At 41.6% G+C, this 18,351-nt stretch overlaps 2 protein-coding genes across 6 annotated transcripts in view; one reads left to right on the top strand and one right to left on the bottom strand.

The window, feature by feature from the left end:
- Positions 1 to 84: 84 nt before the first annotated feature.
- The window catches only part of tdrd9 (tudor domain containing 9), a 19,738-nt gene continuing 1,471 nt past the window's right edge, over positions 85 to 18,351 (bottom strand). The window contains exons 2-35 of one of the 2 annotated variants that reach the window (XM_037072643.1): positions 14,241 to 14,317; positions 14,051 to 14,124; positions 13,340 to 13,561; positions 12,281 to 12,403; positions 12,083 to 12,163; positions 11,801 to 11,965; positions 11,612 to 11,715; positions 11,408 to 11,527; positions 10,648 to 10,732; positions 10,517 to 10,574; positions 10,294 to 10,398; positions 10,116 to 10,213; positions 9,893 to 10,024; positions 9,000 to 9,162; positions 8,793 to 8,856; positions 8,605 to 8,668; positions 8,457 to 8,495; positions 8,025 to 8,078; positions 6,947 to 7,063; positions 6,715 to 6,822; positions 6,522 to 6,622; positions 6,250 to 6,420; positions 5,613 to 5,724; positions 5,288 to 5,503; positions 3,613 to 3,702; positions 3,365 to 3,526; positions 2,874 to 3,041; positions 2,329 to 2,399; positions 2,129 to 2,235; positions 1,813 to 1,909; positions 1,579 to 1,717; positions 1,024 to 1,142; positions 496 to 568; positions 85 to 378 (exon numbers count right to left, since the gene is read on the bottom strand). In XM_037072643.1, the coding sequence (XP_036928538.1) occupies positions 280 to 378; positions 496 to 568; positions 1,024 to 1,142; positions 1,579 to 1,717; positions 1,813 to 1,909; positions 2,129 to 2,235; positions 2,329 to 2,399; positions 2,874 to 3,041; positions 3,365 to 3,526; positions 3,613 to 3,702; positions 5,288 to 5,503; positions 5,613 to 5,724; positions 6,250 to 6,420; positions 6,522 to 6,622; positions 6,715 to 6,822; positions 6,947 to 7,063; positions 8,025 to 8,078; positions 8,457 to 8,495; positions 8,605 to 8,668; positions 8,793 to 8,856; positions 9,000 to 9,162; positions 9,893 to 10,024; positions 10,116 to 10,213; positions 10,294 to 10,398; positions 10,517 to 10,574; positions 10,648 to 10,732; positions 11,408 to 11,527; positions 11,612 to 11,715; positions 11,801 to 11,965; positions 12,083 to 12,163; positions 12,281 to 12,403; positions 13,340 to 13,561; positions 14,051 to 14,124; positions 14,241 to 14,317 (3,778 nt within the window). In that variant the 3' untranslated portion in view covers positions 85 to 279. Of the gene's footprint in view, positions 379 to 495; positions 569 to 1,023; positions 1,143 to 1,578; positions 1,718 to 1,812; positions 1,910 to 2,128; positions 2,236 to 2,328; positions 2,400 to 2,873; positions 3,042 to 3,268; positions 3,527 to 3,612; positions 3,703 to 5,287; positions 5,504 to 5,612; positions 5,725 to 6,249; positions 6,421 to 6,521; positions 6,623 to 6,714; positions 6,823 to 6,946; positions 7,064 to 8,024; positions 8,079 to 8,456; positions 8,496 to 8,604; positions 8,669 to 8,792; positions 8,857 to 8,999; positions 9,163 to 9,892; positions 10,025 to 10,115; positions 10,214 to 10,293; positions 10,399 to 10,516; positions 10,575 to 10,647; positions 10,733 to 11,407; positions 11,528 to 11,611; positions 11,716 to 11,800; positions 11,966 to 12,082; positions 12,164 to 12,280; positions 12,404 to 13,339; positions 13,562 to 14,050; positions 14,125 to 14,240; positions 14,318 to 18,351 lie in introns of both variants that reach the window. The other variant, XM_037072642.1, reaches the window with a different exon arrangement.
- rd3l (retinal degeneration 3 like) overlaps positions 15,540 to 18,351 on the top strand; it is a 3,373-nt gene continuing 561 nt past the window's right edge. The window contains exons 1-3 of one of the 4 annotated variants that reach the window (XM_037072653.1): positions 15,540 to 16,024; positions 16,807 to 17,140; positions 17,764 to 18,351. The exon at positions 17,764 to 18,351 is cut by the window's right edge and continues 561 nt beyond it. In XM_037072653.1, the coding sequence (XP_036928548.1) occupies positions 16,827 to 17,140; positions 17,764 to 18,130 (681 nt within the window). In that variant the 5' untranslated portion in view covers positions 15,540 to 16,024; positions 16,807 to 16,826 and the 3' untranslated portion in view covers positions 18,131 to 18,351. Of the gene's footprint in view, positions 17,141 to 17,763 lie in introns of all 4 variants that reach the window. The other 3 variants (XM_037072654.1, XM_037072655.1, XM_037072652.1) reach the window with 3 other exon arrangements.

Below are 18,351 nucleotides of genomic sequence, written 5' to 3'. Positions count from 1 at the left end.
GTGTGTGTGCTGTGGTGACAAATTTAACTTGACTCCAGGGTCACAATGAGACCATGTTTGAATGGAGACAGACTGACAAGCCTCATCTGTTGCAAACAACTATTTTTAATTGCTCACTGAACTCCTAACCCACTGAAAGCTACAGTACCGTTTTAACTTAAACTATATACTCTGAACATAAATACATTAAAACACAGTACAGCATTAGAACCACTGTCAACAAAAACAGTGTTTAAAAAAAAAAGAAAATGGACGTCCAGTGGCTTTTTATTTATTTTTTTAGCCGTTGAGGAGAGCAACAGGATGCAGCAGGAAAAGAGCACCTCTGGTCTTCTTGGCTGCTGGGTCCACAATATCCATCTTCAGAGCAGGGTCCAGCTGCAGGTTCAATATACAACAACACTTTAATCTAAATGTGTTCAGAGAACAGCATGTGACAGGGCAAAAATCAAATGAAAAGTACCAATTGACGCAGGTGCTTATCGTGTACCATACCTGGTTCCATTTCTCTGGGTTCTTGTAGTACATCGGCTTTATAGTTTCCCTTGCTGGTGACCTTGTGAACAGTCTGTATTACATAACATAAAAACAGATCAATAAATGCATGCACAGTTCAAACTTTAAAAGCAACATTTTTGAACTTTTTACCTTTAAATAACATCTTTAAAAAATCATTTTGATGGTACAGTGTCTTGTAAGAGGGTGAATGATGTCTCTGTCTCAGCCACTCTGCCCCCCATCACTTGTTTCTGCACTATGTAACTTCAGTGAGAGGGTAGGACCACAGCATTACATACATGTTTACTTAAATATAAGTTTCCACATGTCATTGTTATGGTGTAATGAGTTTTGTTTGTAGTTCGAACCTACATTACATCTGACAAATTGTTACAGACCTGGGATTTGTATTTACAACAGTGGTGTTGCACTCAAACTGTGGGGGGCACCAAATCACACATAATGCCAATTTCTACATAATGTTGGTTGAAGTGTAATAATGATATCTGTGGGTGTATATGTGACCTTGTGAGGCGGTCCCGGCAATCCTCCTGCAGTTGGACTATCTCAGCTGGCCACCGATGCAAAGTGCCACCGGCGCCCTCACACAAGAGACGGTTCACAGCAACTCGCAAAGAATTTATCTGAAAAAGAAAACACAGAACTAATCAGTAATACACAAAGGAGAATACTATATCATGCAATACTGAAGTCAAAATGGCTACCATTGATTTCCAATACAAATGACCATATTTGACAGATCCGAGTACAAATAGCGAGATGCTTATTAGGCAGACAAATGTTTTTAAATCCAACCTCCAAGACAGGGACTGAGAGTCTTTCAGAGAGGCAGGGAATCTCCAGGTATATACAGTGAAATAAATATTTTAGTCAAACTAATTACTGCTATATTCTGAGAACCAAATAATATATTGAGCCAACTGAAACATGTTATCAAAATGAATAATTTTCATGAAACTGAAAAAAAGAAAGATCTAAAACCTGAAATATGAAAATGGCTGACTATAATAACCCAGGGTTGCCGACCTTATCACTGCAGTAACAACAAATCTGTCTCACCTCAGTGATGTCTTCAACATCAAATTTCACATCGAAGGTCAGTTCGATGTCATGCTCAGGTAGGACGCCCTCCTGTGTTTGACTGTTCCAGCCCAGACCACAGAGGGCACCAGTGTAGCAGGTCCTCTCTTCATCAGTGCTACAAAAAAAATGAGGAAAAAATATTAACATAGGTTTTACATCTGCTGCATTGAAGAGTGTCTGACTGCCTGACTGACTGACTGACTGACTGACCGTAACTCCATGATGGGAGTGAAGAGCATGGTGATAAGTGCAGGCAGTCCAGGGATGTCTGGCATGAAGGAGGTATCTTTCAGTAGAATCTGTGACCCTGGAACACAAACATGCATTTAAAACTGCATAATTGTATCTAAGATGAAAACACTTGCAGCCCAAAATGTATAGTTATAGAATGTCGTTGATGTTAGTACTACCTCAAACAACCTCTTTTTAAATCATATAACCATCTGATTCATTGAGTGACTGGAGCTTTAGGCTGTGAATGTATGCCCGTGATCCTGTACTTATAAGGAGGCAGTGCATCTGGTACCTGTGGCGTTGACTGACACACTGCCAGCCACCAGCATCCTCTGATGTTTGTAGTGAGGGTTCACATTCATGGCCAAGGAGCTGATGCTGCTGTTGATACACACCGTCCTGCAGGAAGACCACACACCCATAAGAAATGAAGGGGGGGGGTGCCTTCACAACCTTTATGTCTAATTTTCTCTTGGCAGATATAATGCTCACTTGTAGAAGAAATTGTGGCTCAAGCTGTGGAAGCTTGTCTGAAAAGGACTGTTTGGTCCACGCAGGTGAATCTGTGGTGTCAGAAGGGAAGCAGCAGTCAGACACATGATATGACGTAATCCTGCATACATCACTTATTCAATGCTTCAGTTAGCCTGATGTCATTGTTCTGCCTATCAGACAGAATGGGTGTGCCTCTGAGTGAACACATGAACCAAGCCACTGAAATGGCTCCACCTCCTGGACAAGGTGAGAGCAACAGAAAGCACAGAAGTGACACCCTCATTATCTATTCCCAAAAACATAAGCTACTCAGAGACTCCGTCCTATTTTAATCCTCTCTCAAAACCTCATTAAATCTAAAGGCTTTCTGCTAATTGTAATTATTTTAATATTATTAACTCTTGTTACTGTGTTTCTTTAGATTTGTAAAGCACTTTATAAACTGTTTCTGCAAACTGCTATGCAATCAAAAATGATGTGACTACTTAAGATTCCAGTACGATATAAAATGAACATGTTCTTAAAGCTACAGTGTATCTTGCCTTTGTTCTGGCAAAGGACTGGCGGCTCATGGAAAAGTGGCTGAGCAGGTGGTCAATGAGCTCCTTCTCCTCTTTCTTGCGATCTTTCCAGCTGCTGCTGACAGTGTTAGGGACATAACTACCCGTTTCCAAGTCCTTGAACAGTGACATCAGTTCCTCATGGTTTTGCTGCAAAACCACACAAAAGTAAGACATCTAGACTGAGAAGGGTTTCTTGTGGGTAAAAAAAAAGTTATTACAACCACTGCTTTCTCAGCAGAAGGGAATAACCACTTTTAATGATGCAACTCTAAAGCCTGCAGGGGATATGTGTGATGACACAAAAACAACATATTTAGGTGACGTGGTTGATTTCAGGTGATTTTCACAAGCTGAGCTCCCAACTGTTGTCTCACCTTGGAATCTAAACCTTCATCAGCCTTCACAGCATGTCCTTTTTGCACCAAGATGTCAACCACGCTGGTGTTTTTTGTCTCTGTGTTGATGAGCACCTGTACACGCATGATGCCGTGCTGGATGGAGTACAGCGATACAAGAAGTGAACGGTCCTTCACCAGTGTGATGAAACAGTTGCGTGCTTGGCTGCTCCACTGGCCCCCCAAGATGATGGACTGGGCTGAAGGATGCATTCCAGCCACTTGGAACTCCTTGGCCTGAAACCACAAGCAGAGGTTTGTTAGTGAAACAGACAAGTGTGCCTTAATTCTCTGACAAATGGTGCCACTCATAGTTTAGTTACCTGGAATGGGTGAGACACAAAGTCAGAAGGGATCTCTCTGAGGCTGCTGCTGGGAACAACCTCTGTGTTGCCAAAGTCCAAGAAGAATACCTGCAGGAAAACATGGTACATGAAATAACATCAGCAACACCTATCACACTAGCTATGTTTACACACGCACACACACAATATTCCAGATTTTTTGCCCATATCCCAAAAAAGCCGTAATTTCTTCAAAGCTGGCATGGAAATTAATATTTCACCAGTATTCCCACTTACGTGCAGCCATGTGATTAATTAACAAAATTCTCACACCTTTACTTGCTCTACTGGCCTTTTCAATGAAGTCTGTATCACAATATTTTTGCATATCTAAAAAGGTGTCCACGTCTTCCATAATGTTTAAAAGCAGGTGAGTTTCCCCTTCCGACCTGACGGAGTCAAACTGGTAGTTTTGAGCCTGTAGTTTTGAGCTAGGCAATGCTCACAGCTGATTTTTGTTTTGTTTTTTTTTTATTCAAAATGCTCACTTGTCTACATAAGTACAAAATACAGACACAGTAGCCCCTTTTAGTTAGAAAATGTTCCACATTTGCAGCATGGGTAAAGGCTGCAATCTGCTGTCCTGTCTATTTGAAAGGGAGGTGTAATATTCCTTCTTTTCAAAAAAGCCGCCACTTGGGTAGGCGTACACATGTGACGTGAAGCACGAAGTTGGGCGTAAACAGTGATGTACAACATATGCGTCGCAAGAATATTTAACCCCGTGATACCAGTGTCAGTGATAATTGCTACACAGCTACTAAAGGCTGGCAGGACGCAGCATAATCATGAATGGCCACTGCCTTGTCATGGGTTGCCTTGCCTTCCCCCCTGCCGTGTTATTAGATGTGGCAACACTTGAAGAGTGCAGTGGAGCTTGACGCTAAATGAAGCTAGCTCGATAGCAGCCCCCACCCCAATCTCCTGGATCTCAGCTGCTTTCCAGTTGCTCAACTGTTGTGGGTCGTACAACAGTGCACATCATCGACACCTCTGGCCATGTCACACAATTGCTGGCACGTTAACGACTTGGATTTACATAGCAATGGAGGTGGCAAAAAGTGTACCCTGCTAGGCTTCAAACACACCCCCAATATACCGCAGTCTGCCAAAATTCCTAGACCTAGCCTCAAAAAGTACAGTGGGTTGCTGCCCAGCATAAATACAGGTACTGATACTTCAAAGGGGAAAAACATTTTAAGTGTCTAAAGGCCCCCACACACTGCCCAGACTAAAACCAACAGCCAACTGCCTTTATCTGACCACTCCGTTCACTCTCGTCTCACCCATTCGGCAGAAAAGTTGCATTGAACACATTGTTTCGACCTGCTGCCAACTCCACAGTAGCGTTTACGTTCTGCGCTTGTGTGAGATACAATAAGCGGGTGGTGCTAGTCTCATGCCAGTACTCCAAAACATGAAAACAGCATTTGATCTTGACATTTTGAGGGCTGCTAAATAATGGCAAAAACCATAATCATTATTATTTTTAGTCAATTATGAGGTCATCATTATTTCACAGAATCAATTCATGACTTTAGAACATTATGCATATGTTGAACAGGGATTCCCTTGACCTTTAAATATCAAAAGTATCTTACAATAATAATAGAAATTATTGACATTAGAAAATTGATTAGGTGCACATATTTACCTCCACTTTGTTGCCACGGATGTGCAGGATCTTTGCACGGTAGTACAAGCTCTGGTCATTGACCTCAGAGTATGGAGCCAGACACAGCAGGTTAGGGTAGAGCATCACTGTTACAGGATGCAGTGTGCGTTTGTTTATCTCTGCTGTTAGATGGCGCTGCTTCTCTAAGCTTGCTTCATCTGCCTGGAAGCCCCAAAAATGACCCACGTCTAACACCTGCAGCAGAGATCAGTTATGAGAGCATACAGCCATTAGAGATTCAGTAATTTAGTAAAAAATCAGATTATCCCTTGAAATTCAGCTCAATCAAACATAATAAAATGACCTCTGTGACGCTGACCACAAACAAGCGGCTGGGGGGGAGCTTGTCTGGTTCCAGATCCCTGCTAAATGCTTCCAGTGGACGGACAGACTGGCTCTGGAAGTCTACATTCACCCTGCACAGCAAAAAGCACACAAAGAACGAGACTTTAATGTTATGAGCATGTTCACTTTCATTGCCCACACACAATGGGCGAGGTGAAAAACAGGTGAAAATAATAAGTGAGAATATTTGGTGAGCTATATCATTATTGGATAGCTAATAAAGTGTCCCCAGTAAATGTCACCCCATCTCCCACGTCCCAGAGGGAGGACCATGCTGGAGCTGTCTCCGCCTAAAACCTTCCCTACCCGAGTCCAAGTGAGAGCGGGAGGAAGTCATACAGAGTGCGAGGATGTCAGATTATATTAAGGCTCAGTGAAGCTGCGCTGACCAGTGCAGCCTGTGGTGCAAGAGGTTCCACTTTCCAAAAAGACAGTCAAGAATCAGCCCCCAAAAGACAGATACAACACAACTATACCCATCATTTTTGGTTCACTCTGCAAATCTAAGATATTTATTTAGTAAATGTATCCTACTGACTTAACTCAGACAGGCAAAACTACAGTTCGTTTCCATTAAGTGTGAATAAGATCCACACCGTGCGTGTCTCATGTGTGTTAAGCTTCTGTTCCCAGCTGCGTTTTCTATCTGTTCAGTGGGGTAGACCGACAACTCCATGGATCGACTCTGCTGTGCAAGGTGGAGGGCAAGAGACACCTCAGGCAGCACGCCCGACTCTCTGGATGTCCTGTAGAACTCCACATAGGCTCTGAGCAAACACAAAAACACAGTCAGGAGAACATACATTTCTCCTCTGAAGAACAGTTAAGAGTAAGTTAAAAATAAATTTGCAACTATGGCCTTCAGTACCTTGAGCTGTCAAAGAAAATGGCTTTGACCTGTCCACACAGGCGGAAGAGTGACTGCAGCTGCTTGTAATATAGGAAACTGTACGGAGGGAGGTTCCTCACCTGATAATAACACATGCACCAATGTTATGTAAAATCTCAACTTAATTAACAAGACTTGATGGACATTACAAACTAAAATGGTGGAGTCAGACCATCACTGTTGTTCTGGGGTTATGGCCGCTCAACTCTCTGGTGGCCAGGTCTTCATCTATGTCCTGCTGGACGAAGTAGTTGGGGTAGTAGGCACCAGCAATGACCACCTGAGACAGAGAGGTGCAACCTAAATCAAACTAACATTTAGGTATGTATATTTAGCAGATGGTAAAGTGTACACAGTACAGCTTCACACTGTCAAATCAGACAACATGCAGCTCTGACTCTAACCTGAAGAATGAACTTCTGCCAGTGTGTGTTGGTGTAATCCGAGGGTTGAGGGTCCTCCGGCACATGCATGTTGAACCTGGACACACGTTTCTTCAGGTCTTCATACAGCTCGGCAACCTGGACGGAGAGTTACAGCTGAGGAGGTCCGAGCCGTAGTATTTTACAAACAACACCATTTGATCTTGACATTTTGAGGGCTGCTCAATAATGGCAAAAACCATAATCATGATTATTTTTAGCCAATAATGAGGTCATCATTTCACAGAATTAATTCATGACTTTAGAAACATTATGCATTTCTTGAACAGGGATTTCCTTGACCTTTAAATATCAAAAGTATCTTACAATAACAATAAAAATTATAAATATAAAGACGTATTTAATATATGATGTGTATTCTAAACATTGTCTTTATTAGTTATATAAATGTGAGAAAGGATTACTACAATAGGACGCGCTCATCCTGTTTTGACCGCTCTAAGCACCGGTTCTTACTTAAACGCATTTCATTTATGACACAGCAAAATGAGAGAATCACTGTGAAAACAAAAGCAGTACAATATTCATTTTATCACGGTTTCATAATCATAGAAAGCCAGAATTGCAATTGAAACTGAAATTTGATTAATTGTACAGCTGTGGTTTATCAATACATGAGAAAAGTTTTGTTTGTGCACCAAATGGCAACAGTTATCAGCTTGCGTCATGAAGCTAAAAGTTATATGTACTTCCCAACTTAACTTGAGGCAAGTTACTGTTTATAAACCACATTCTTGCCTTTTAACCTAAAAGAACATTTCACGATGAAACATTTCATGTGTGCTGAACAACCGCTACTGACTGACAATATTTTACAGATTAAATATTTACAGTTTGAGTGAACCTACTTCAGTCAAGCCTCTAGAAACAGTTGGGTGCTCAACAGACGCAAGTTTCATTCTTGGTAACAGATTACAACAAACTGTAGGGTTAAGTTCAATGTTTTCGACTGCAAAACTATAGGATTGGTGATTGCAAAGTCATCCTGTCGTGTGGCTTGATGAACTCATTTGATCTAGCTCTCTGCTAGATCACATACCTCCCTGATCTTCTTGATCTGGATGAAGTTTTCTTTCCCCCAGTCCAACTCTTCCTAAGAGGAGAAAGCAGTAAAGACAGACAAACCTCACACTTTAAGAAAATAAAACAAGAGAGAACAGAGTGCTATGCTGATTCTTAACGCCCAACTGAACAGAAATGTGAAGGAAATTGAAAAGTAGAGACATTCACTACATCTGCTTCCCACTGACAACTTCTAAACTACAGTGGTATGCTAAATGTCATTCACACAGTGTTATGTTAGGTCATTACCAATAAAATGAAGCAATTATGCATACTTTAATGTCAATCTTGGAAATAATGTACAATAAATAATCACAGCTGGTTCTGTCCAACAATAGCAAAATATTTGTATTTTGAAACAATGAAAAACATAGACAGTATAGTTTGTATGTACATGCATTCTATTCACCTTTGGGTGTCTCAGCTGTCCCTTCCTTTTGTGCCATGCCTAGCAATGAGAAACAATGGGGAAGAGGGGATGGTTTTAAAAAACAGCAGCCATCAGGCAAATATGCAAATAACACCAACCACAATATGTTATGGGCCTGGCAAGTTACCTTGAAGGCATTGAGAAAAGCTATTGAATCACTTGGTGTGCCACACGTGAAGGCTAACTTGCTCCTGGAAGAATAAGAAAATTCAAAGCACAAAGACACAAAACATACAATACATAGATACATTCATTAATGGGACAGACAAATTAACTACCCTGGCAGCCTGTGAGTCAGTGCAGGATTGAACTCACCTGTGACCCGCAAGCTGCTGCATAGATGGAATGGCAAAGAAACTCTTCAGAGACTGCGAGGCAGCTGATGATAAGAGAAGACAAAAACATAGATTTTAGGCATGCATACACAGTTCCAAAGAGTGCAGTCATGACAACTTTCTTGACCGAGCTACATCTCTGCAACTGTAAACAGATGCACATGCAGTAATTGAGGTCCTTTCTTACCTATGATGAGGCACTCATCCAGGCAGCCAAAGGTGTGACCCAGGACAATCAACTTTCCCAGATATATGTCGACTGGCAAATGGGCCAGAACACGACCCAGGAACGTTAGCTCCCCATCATTATTTTGATCCTTGCCATCACTTTTCATAGAAAGCGCACCCATCTACAGAACAAAACATCCAGCTAGTGTCAGGTTTTTTTCACCATTTCACCAATCACCGTTTAAACATTAAACAAACTCAGAACAACACTTTGACTTTAAATATCTAAAAAAATTGAAAAATGACTGATCGTAATATGAATTTTCTGAGCCTAAATTAAATTTCTCAAACCAGAATTTACTTTTTCCCTGGACTATTTTACTGCTTGATTAAGAATTAATTAAAAAATAATACAATAATCACACGATATGATTCCTGTTTGCCCTTCCAGACAGACTAGTCTGAGGTCTTCAGACATAAGTTTTTCAGCTGGGACTGGGACCAAACAGTCTTGGGGTCTACAGTAGTTTGATCTTGATTTATAGTTAAAAAGACATGACAGATACTCAAGATTGCCAAGAGGAGAGATTGAAAGATGGCTTAAGATAAATAGGATACATTTTGTCAGTGATGGAAAAACACCAGAATTAACAAATTTGTTTCGTTGTTTTCCCCCCACACAAACATACAATGACGCAGCACTGCCCTTCATTACACTCACCTAGCAGGCTTGACGACGCTAACGCTGGCTGACGTAAAGCTCCTGTCAGAGCACTCCTGGCCTAATACTCTGTGACAGAGCTGGGTGGTCAGCTGCCCGCCCAAATACATCATTACAGCAAAAAATTATATATACTCAACTGGACATTAATGGCTCTCTAAGACGAGAGTCATCAATCTGCACTTATTTACCTCTTTGAGTTGAAGCACTGTTCTCGCTATGTTACCAAGGTGGGGGGGTGACAGTGCTGTGTAGAGGACTGAGTAGGGATCTCCCATGTCCAGCAACTTCACCTTCAACATGATCTTGGTCAACGGGGCAAGCTACAAGGAACAACAACAGTATGGCACAGATTGGGTCAAAGCAGAGTTAAAAAAAAAAAACAAGACAGAGAAATCTCTGTCATTCTCTTACCTGCATCTCGGGGATCATGTAGTCAGGGATTTCATTCTCCCAGAACTCTCTGGTAACCAGACGGTAACAGTAGCCCTTCGACACTCGACCTGCCCTACCTGGCATGGAAGGGAAATAAGCGTAGAAGGACAGAAAAAAAGATAGATACTTTACAAGCTCTGTGCCATGAATATTGTACCTCGACGCTGGTTGCAATTGGTTTTGGATGCCCAGGTGAGACGCAGGGACTGATAATTGGTGTCTTGGTCACAGACATTGTGACGGGCCAGGCAGAAGTCAATCACTGTGACAACAACAAAACAAAAAACAAAAAAACAAAAACATCGATATCAGTTAAGATTTTTATAAAACTTGAATAAAGCACACTCACTAAGCTGACAGATAAAACCAAGCTGACTAACCATATTTGACATCTGGAACAGTCAACGAACTCTCAGCAATGTTGGTGGAAAGGATGACCTGGTAAAATGAGCAGATTGTCAGCACAGCAGGTAGGGAGAACACATGGAAGAATATGATTAATGGTTTTTACCTTTCGGTATCCAGGGACAGGGAGCTGAAACACACCGTTCTGCTCCTCTAGAATCACAGTGGAGTGAAGAAGATAAATCTGCAATCTGAACAACATTCATCATTATGGATGATGTAAACGTTTATCAAAAGTACCAAAGGTTAACAAGCACTATGGGTTTCAAAGACGCTAATTCTAATATTATTACAGCATTTCTGCACGTTTCAAAAGTTCAATTTAAGACTTTTAAAAGACTTTCATGACCTATTTCATGTCCATCCTGGCAGCAAAAGGAGGCAGAAGGATAAGAACAAAATTTGTGGCACTTCTGTTTTTAATGTCTACATGATGTTGGCGTCCAAGTGCTGTCAAGTGGTAGCTTACTGGAGTTGCAAGAGTTAGTGTTAATTCAGTCATTAGTGAGTTAGTCATAAGCAGACTGGGTCAAGCTGGGGCTGGACTTTTGTGGTGTTCCCGTTGTGATAGATAACAGTATTGGCTGAGGTGATGGCAGTTGTTTGCACATTTGTTTTATTTTGTAGTTTTGGTACAACATGTCAAATACAAATTCATCTCAGGAAAACATTGAAAAGACTGAAGTTAATGCAATTTTATAAAGTAATGTTAATTTCATAATCCAATCAATTATAGGAGAGACTATTTAAGAACCTGTGTAAATCCTGTGTTAGTGTCACTCTTCTCTAAAAGAAAACGGATGAAGAAGATAAAGGGAACTATCTACAGCTAAATATTCAAAAGAGAGTTAAACTGGAAAGCTCACCTTCGGTGGACCAGCTTGGACAAGGCCTCCTGCATGCATCTTATCTCGTGTAAACCAGGAAGGAAAACCAGCACGCTGCCTCGCTCTGATGAAGTCATGCCTCCTCCCGTGTCTGCTTTGCTGCTCAAACACAAACACACATTATAAATAACTTAATGTGTCCATGCTAAAGCTTTCAAGTTTGCCAAGATACTGAGGCCTCACCTGGAATCTCTGCCCTCCATTTCATCAAAGCTCTGGATGAGACTGACGGCAAGACTGTACATCTCCACTGGGATGTTCGGGTCATCTATATGAGGCAGCTCAAACTGATGAACACACATTCAAAATTCATACTTTTTCACTTCAATACAGATTAAGTGTAACATTGACAAACATTTGCCATCTTCTTACCCTGCACGGAAGCAGTCTGTGGAGGTCATCCAGATAAAACTCCTCAACTGCATAGGGTGAACCCTCCACTTCAAACACATAGGCCGGGCTCATCTTGCCTCGAACTAGGCTGGCAAAGTACTGAGCAAACTGTCTGCAGTTAATGGTAGCTGACATGAGGATGATCTGGGGAAACAAAACAAACCAAAACAGAACAAAAAAAAAAACATGGGTCCTGTGTTTGAGGGTTCAACTGATGTAGGAGAAAACAGAGGAGCAACTTTTATTTGATCTTGCAATTACCTTGACATAAGGAGAGTTGGAATTGAGCAGGTTTCTCAAAACCAGCAGGAGCAAGTCCATCTCCTCTGTGCGCTCATGAACCTTAGGCAAAGGCAAAATGAGTTAGATGTGCCCTTGCAGCAGTAAAGATAATATAAATTCACACATAATACAACAAAAATCACACACTATATAAAGTGTTATCAGCCGTTTATGCACCTCATCTACGAAAATGTGGGTGTACTCTGTGAGGCACTTGTCTTGAACCAGTTTTTGCAGCAACAGTTCTGTAGTCATGTAGATGAGCCGGGTGTTCTCAGTGGCTATCTTCTCCATGCCAATCTGAAACACAAATATGCAAAGTTTTGTTAAAAAAAAGAGAGAAGAAGAAGAAGAAGAAGAAGAAGAAGAAGAAGAAGAAGAAGAAGAAGAAGAAGAAGATTATGTCTCTATTGCACAGCTGAAGAATCTTTTGATATATATTTCTTAATGACAAATCCAATTCCTGCCAATGAGGTTTTATTTTACTGCGGAAAGGTGAACAATTTGCTTCTTCTACAGCAGCTTCCGGCCTCACTTTCACCTGTATCTGAAAAACGAATGTCTGTAGTGCCAACATGACAATTTCTGGTTGGTGATGGAGAAAACACGAGTGACCTGCAATGAAATCCACTGATAACCGCTGTGCAACCTCAGGAATACTTTTTGGTTTGTACTGTGAGCACAAAAGGACTTTCCATTCTCTGACTGAACAGCTTTCACAAACTAAGACAAAAAAAATCAAAGGGAACAAGAAAAGAGCTTTCTTCTTACCACAAATACAGATTAATTAAGTTGGCAAAAAATAAACATAGACACTAATACAGTGTATAATGTTCACCTAAGTCTGTCTTACTAACATCAACTGTTTATCATTTCTCTCATCGTCAATGACATCATCCTTAGCTCCAGAGGTCTGCACTGAGCGGAGGAGACAACAGTTATTAATAGAATTGCTGTTTCAGAGTCCTGTACAGCACAGCGAGATATCCTGGCAACAACACACACAGAAGCGCTTCTTAACACATGCATACAAACACTGCTTTAAGTTACGCAAGAGACACAACGACTGATTTTTGTGCACTCTTCAGCAAGGTGAACAACTACCAGTCAATCTTCAGTGAGTATCAGTGTCACTGTTGGTATGTGAGATGGCACAGGTGTCAGTATCTTCTTTTTCTCCTATCTTTATCTAAAATGAATTTTTAAAAAAAAATGGAGGTTCTGTGTTGCACTAACCTGATATCCCACCAGACTGCCCAGGGTACACTTCCGCTGCGTGGCTACATACTGGGCAATACTGGTGGCCCCAATTTTGCGTGGTTGGGTGACCACAATGTTACAGAAGTTATTTTTCTCATTGTAGTGGTCCAGAATGTACTGTGGCAGCTGGGTGGTCTTGCCACTGCCTGTGGCTCCTCGAACAATCACTACAGAGTTGTTCTCTATGAGAGAAATCAGCTGGAAACAGCACAGACACGCACACACATCAAACAAGAGCAGACACATGTGCACAGTTGAAACCCATCTGGCCATTTGTACCATATCACTAAAATAAAAAAAAAATCTAAAAATAAGTTATGAAATTATAGAACAGATGAATGTGCTAAGCTGATTTATCACCCAAAGTCCACACTTTATAATCTGCATTAAGAAAAAGCAGCTTAAAATGACAGCATGAGCTTCTAAAATGTCCACACACTACTCTTTCTTGGTCAACAGAAATTTCAGACCAGTGAATTTAAAAGTTGTCTCTTGTTCTGTAACATAAAATAAGAGTTCATCTTGAGCAAACAGAAAAGGCATAAGTGCACCAGTGTCCCGAGGACATAGAGGTAATTTCAGTAAAACATGACCAAAAGAAAAGGTACTTTAGGAAAATGAAAGTGCACTCTCAGACCATCAGGCTGTGAGGTTGGGTGTATGTGGTGTATAGACGGTACATTATACCTCCTGTCTGCTTTTGGCAATGGGCAAGCTGGGGTACTTGTAGCTGATGAGTGGAAGAGGAGCAGTACCTGAGGCTACAGATTCAAAAGAACAAGAAGCACTGTAAAACTATAAGGGCAGAAAGCAGATAACTGTAGATCCAACTGAATATGACGTAGTATAAGAAAAGCCAACAAAGTGTGATACTCACCACCTTCTGGTTTCTTGAAGCACCCTCCATCAGATTTCACATTTTGTTGGCTGACCTCAACAGGAGCCTCTGTTGGGCTGAAACAAAATAAAAGCAATTTTAAGTAGTTTATAATTTTTGAGGCTCATTTTACTAACAAGCAAGTCCAGGAGTTCTTTACAACCATAGAATATATTGCAATATACAACTACACAACAGGCAAAGCATTTTAAATTACTATATCAGTACTTTCAACACATTCATTTCCTTATAAAGAGAAAATAATAATAAACACACCAGGTGTACAAACTAATTCAATAACACATGTTAGGGTCATGCAGAGTCTATGTTGCACTGACAAAACTGAAATACGGGTGTGCCATGATATTGTGACTTGCCCTTTGGTGTGTCATGGGCACAGAAAATGCTCTACAGTAGCCAGTTAAGGACAAAAAGTCCTACAAGGCAAAACTGTGATGTGGGGTATTAGGAAAAACTTGACAAATATATGAAAAATAAACCACAGCAAAGATTTTATTTGAATGTGATTTCAGGACCATGCACAAATATAGTTACTGTCCTTTTTGTGATAATTACTTTGATAACTGTTCACAGCAATAAATTAGCAATTTATTCACTGTAACCAATGTTTTGCCTGCACTTGTTAGTTTCATCTCAGAAAGCAAAACTGCTAAAGTCCTAAAGTGCATAATAACTAATAATAAGTAAATAATACCGTTAAACGGTCAAAGGGAGAGCTTTAAAGTACGTTTAATCAATAGCCCTTCAGATTCTGAAACAATGTTACATATGTGCAACAACTGTGATACAGCCTTTTATTTCTGAACGTAATAATGTGTAACACAGCTGATATACTAGGATTTGTCAGCTGTCATCTCCTTAGCTCCATCTGTTGAGAATAACGCAAAGCAGTGGAGCATTTAATTGTATTCCAGATACCAGACAGCTGAGGATATGTACGTTTTCAGAAATGGTGTTTTTATAATCACTTTATTAACCGACGCCGAGTTCAGTAACACAGAGGTTTCCATTAAAGGCAAATGTCCGAATTAAGTTCACAGAGGCTGAACACACCAGCAGCTCAGCCCACATCGTTACTAAGCATTTGATACTTTGCTCCAAGTCTCTGCCTCCTCTTTCCCTCAGCTCCACCAGGCCCACAGCACTGTGGCCAGGAAAGCAATCCCAGTTGTCTCTGCCTCTTGCTCTACCTCTCCCTCTCTCTCTCTCTCCCTCGCCCTCTCCCTCTTCCTCTCTCAGACACAAACCCTGACAGTACTAAGAGGAGCTCAGATACAACACACCCACGGCTCGTGCACACACATGCACTCGCCTCCTTTCTCTACATTGCACACGTTTCGTGCAAGCTACAAAGCAGCTGACCTTACAACAAAGCTGCACACTGCACAGAGAGTGGGGTGAAGGGAGAGGAGAGGTGACAGCTCTTAGTCAGTTAGCAGTGTGTGACTAACTCTCCTGGAATAAGTCTGCATGACAGGAGCAGTAGGAGGGATGATAAGGACAAGACAATAACTACGACATACAAAGAGGAACAACGCTTCCAACAAACTCAACACTGGAGGATTGCTGCTGAGACAGTCTGTGATGTGCTCCTTCAATGGCATTTCACACCAAGGGACATAGTTGACAGCAAATGAAGGAGTGAAGTTTACATGGACTGACCCATGCAGAAAAGAAGCTGGAGGCTGGACTCTGTAAGCAGCTCATCGTTTCCCTATTTCTCACAATAACTCACAAAAGCATCAGCGGTGCAGTTTTTACCTGTAAGTACAGATCTTTTCCTTTCAATTTTCAGCCAGATGTTAGTGTGATTATTGTTCCTTACTATTCTTTTCTTACTATTCTTTTCTTACTAAGACTGACTGCTATTAAAGTGCTGATTATTTTTGGAGCACTTGAGCAGGTATCTGATCAGATACCACAAAAACATGTAGGATATGTGAAGCCACACATACAGTTTGTGTTCGATGAGGCTGACCTCTGACCCTGCAGGCTGGGATATTGTCCTTCACCGAGTTTGACTCAAACTGAAGGCAATCAAAGCACCCATCAGACATGGACCAGAGGTCAGCTTGGTTACAAGGCGATCATCTTTCACTGTCAGCATTACATTATCAATTATCACTGGGCCATACAGTTATGAATAAAAAGAGAATGAACATTTCCATAATCGAGAATCGAGGTTCCAACTCTGTCACATCTGTCACTGCAGCGACAATGGTGACCCCATTCTCACAAGACTTGTCTGAAATAGGGATGATATGGTACATTTATTTCACCAGCAGGGACTTCATTTTTCTTTTTTATACCATTCATTTTCTTATCAGATTTTTTGTTTTATGTTTTTGCTTTGTCCGCTATTGTGCAGTTCTTCTCATGGTGTAATGTTGTTTCGTCAGTTGTTGGAGCAACTGTGAGAGACACCAACTCTTGGTTTAAAGCAACAGATATTCTAGCACATTCAAAAGTGTTAAAATGGTGCCGTGGGGAATTCATGGCTTCAAGATCCAGATAAAAAATAATTCTTGTTTCTTGAGTTTTCCAGGGCTGTCTGCTGTGTCTGCCATGCCTCTTTTCAGCTGGATGAAATGGTCCCAAGAATCAAGAGTGCAGGTTCAGGATGAAGGGACACCTCTGAAGACCTCGGGGGTTGTACCCAGTCGCATGTTAATCAGAGAGCTCCTGTGGCATGTGGAAGAGCGCGAGCGGCTGGCGAGGGAGCTGGAACGGGAGCACAGACTTGCCCACAGCGCCCTGGGTCTCCACTGGTTCCAGAAGTACCCCAGGTTACGGACCCTTATCCCCACGTCAGAGCTACACCAGCTGGAGTTCCTGTGTTCTCAGATCCCACCCATCCACGCAGCCACCATACTCTCCAGGTGTTTGGAAGCAGCCATGCCGTGCTCTGTCCTCACATTAGTAAGCTGTCAACAGTGGCTAGCTGCTAGTGCATCAACACACGGCCTGACAGCAGGCAAAGCAGAGAAGACCCAAAGGGAATGAGAGGCAGCGAGGCTGCCACAAAAGCCATTATGTGTTACCATCATAGAGGCAGGCGATGTAGAGTGTAAACATGTGAAGGTGACGGATGCCCTGTAAGGCTGAATGAATCCAGCCTTACAGGGTTTCAACTCATCATCTCTGTACTAGCCATAATGCTACCAAAATAAAAAAAGGCTGGAGAGCTGTTATACATGGTTGAACACTGTGACCTACTTACTTATTTCGTATAAAACTAAGCACTGGGTCACTACTGTGTGTTTATATAACCACATTACCCCTTATAACACATTTCTACTTAACAGGTTATGTTTGTTCGACTTACAAAAAGTCTCTATTGTAGTCCAAGAAATGTCATTCTGCAAAATATTCAAGACATTTTCAGATGGTTAAATTATGCAATTTTAGACTGAAAAATGTGGGATGCTGACACAGTGTTGATGGAAATCCTTGCTTCTTGAACAGCTATTTAATTAACTATACTGGTTCCATCCTTGTGCAGGTTTCGTGAGGTGCTTGCCACTAACAACATTCGGCCCTGGGAGCTGGCGTCTGTCTTCAAGCAGGTTCTGAGGGACTTCCTGAGCCAAAAGGAGTATGATGAAGAGGACGACCTTCCAGTGCAGCCAGCACAGCTCCGACCGATGGAGGCTTGGACGAGCCGCTACAAAATGAGGCAGGGCTTTGTCACACCCACCGTCCCCAACTGTGGAGACCACCCAAGGGAGGAGATCCCAACAATCTCTGGATATGTGGACCGGGCCATGCGGTATTCAAGTTCGTTTGCAGGGTCCAGCCGGGACTGGGACCGTCCATATTACTATCCAATTCCTGTCAGGCCCATTGAGGCGTACAGCACTACACTGTGAAAGGACTAAATGTTCAAAACTGTCTGTGACCCTGTTTCACACAAGCTTAAAACAGGTCACATCCAGAGCATGGAGACGAGATGCAAAACCCTGATTATTTGTATTAGCTGTAGAGTTATCCTAGCTTGTGACAAAAAATGTGACGACATTAGGCTAGGTGGACCATGTATAGAACCATTTCATTGAAACAACTACTTTCTCGCCTTATCTTGCAAATTCCT

The sequence above is a fragment of the Acanthopagrus latus genome, chromosome 16, assembly GCF_904848185.1.
Source record: "Acanthopagrus latus isolate v.2019 chromosome 16, fAcaLat1.1, whole genome shotgun sequence".
NCBI classification, from domain to species: domain Eukaryota; kingdom Metazoa; phylum Chordata; class Actinopteri; order Spariformes; family Sparidae; genus Acanthopagrus; species Acanthopagrus latus.
This window is presented reverse-complemented; position numbering and strand designations above follow the sequence as displayed.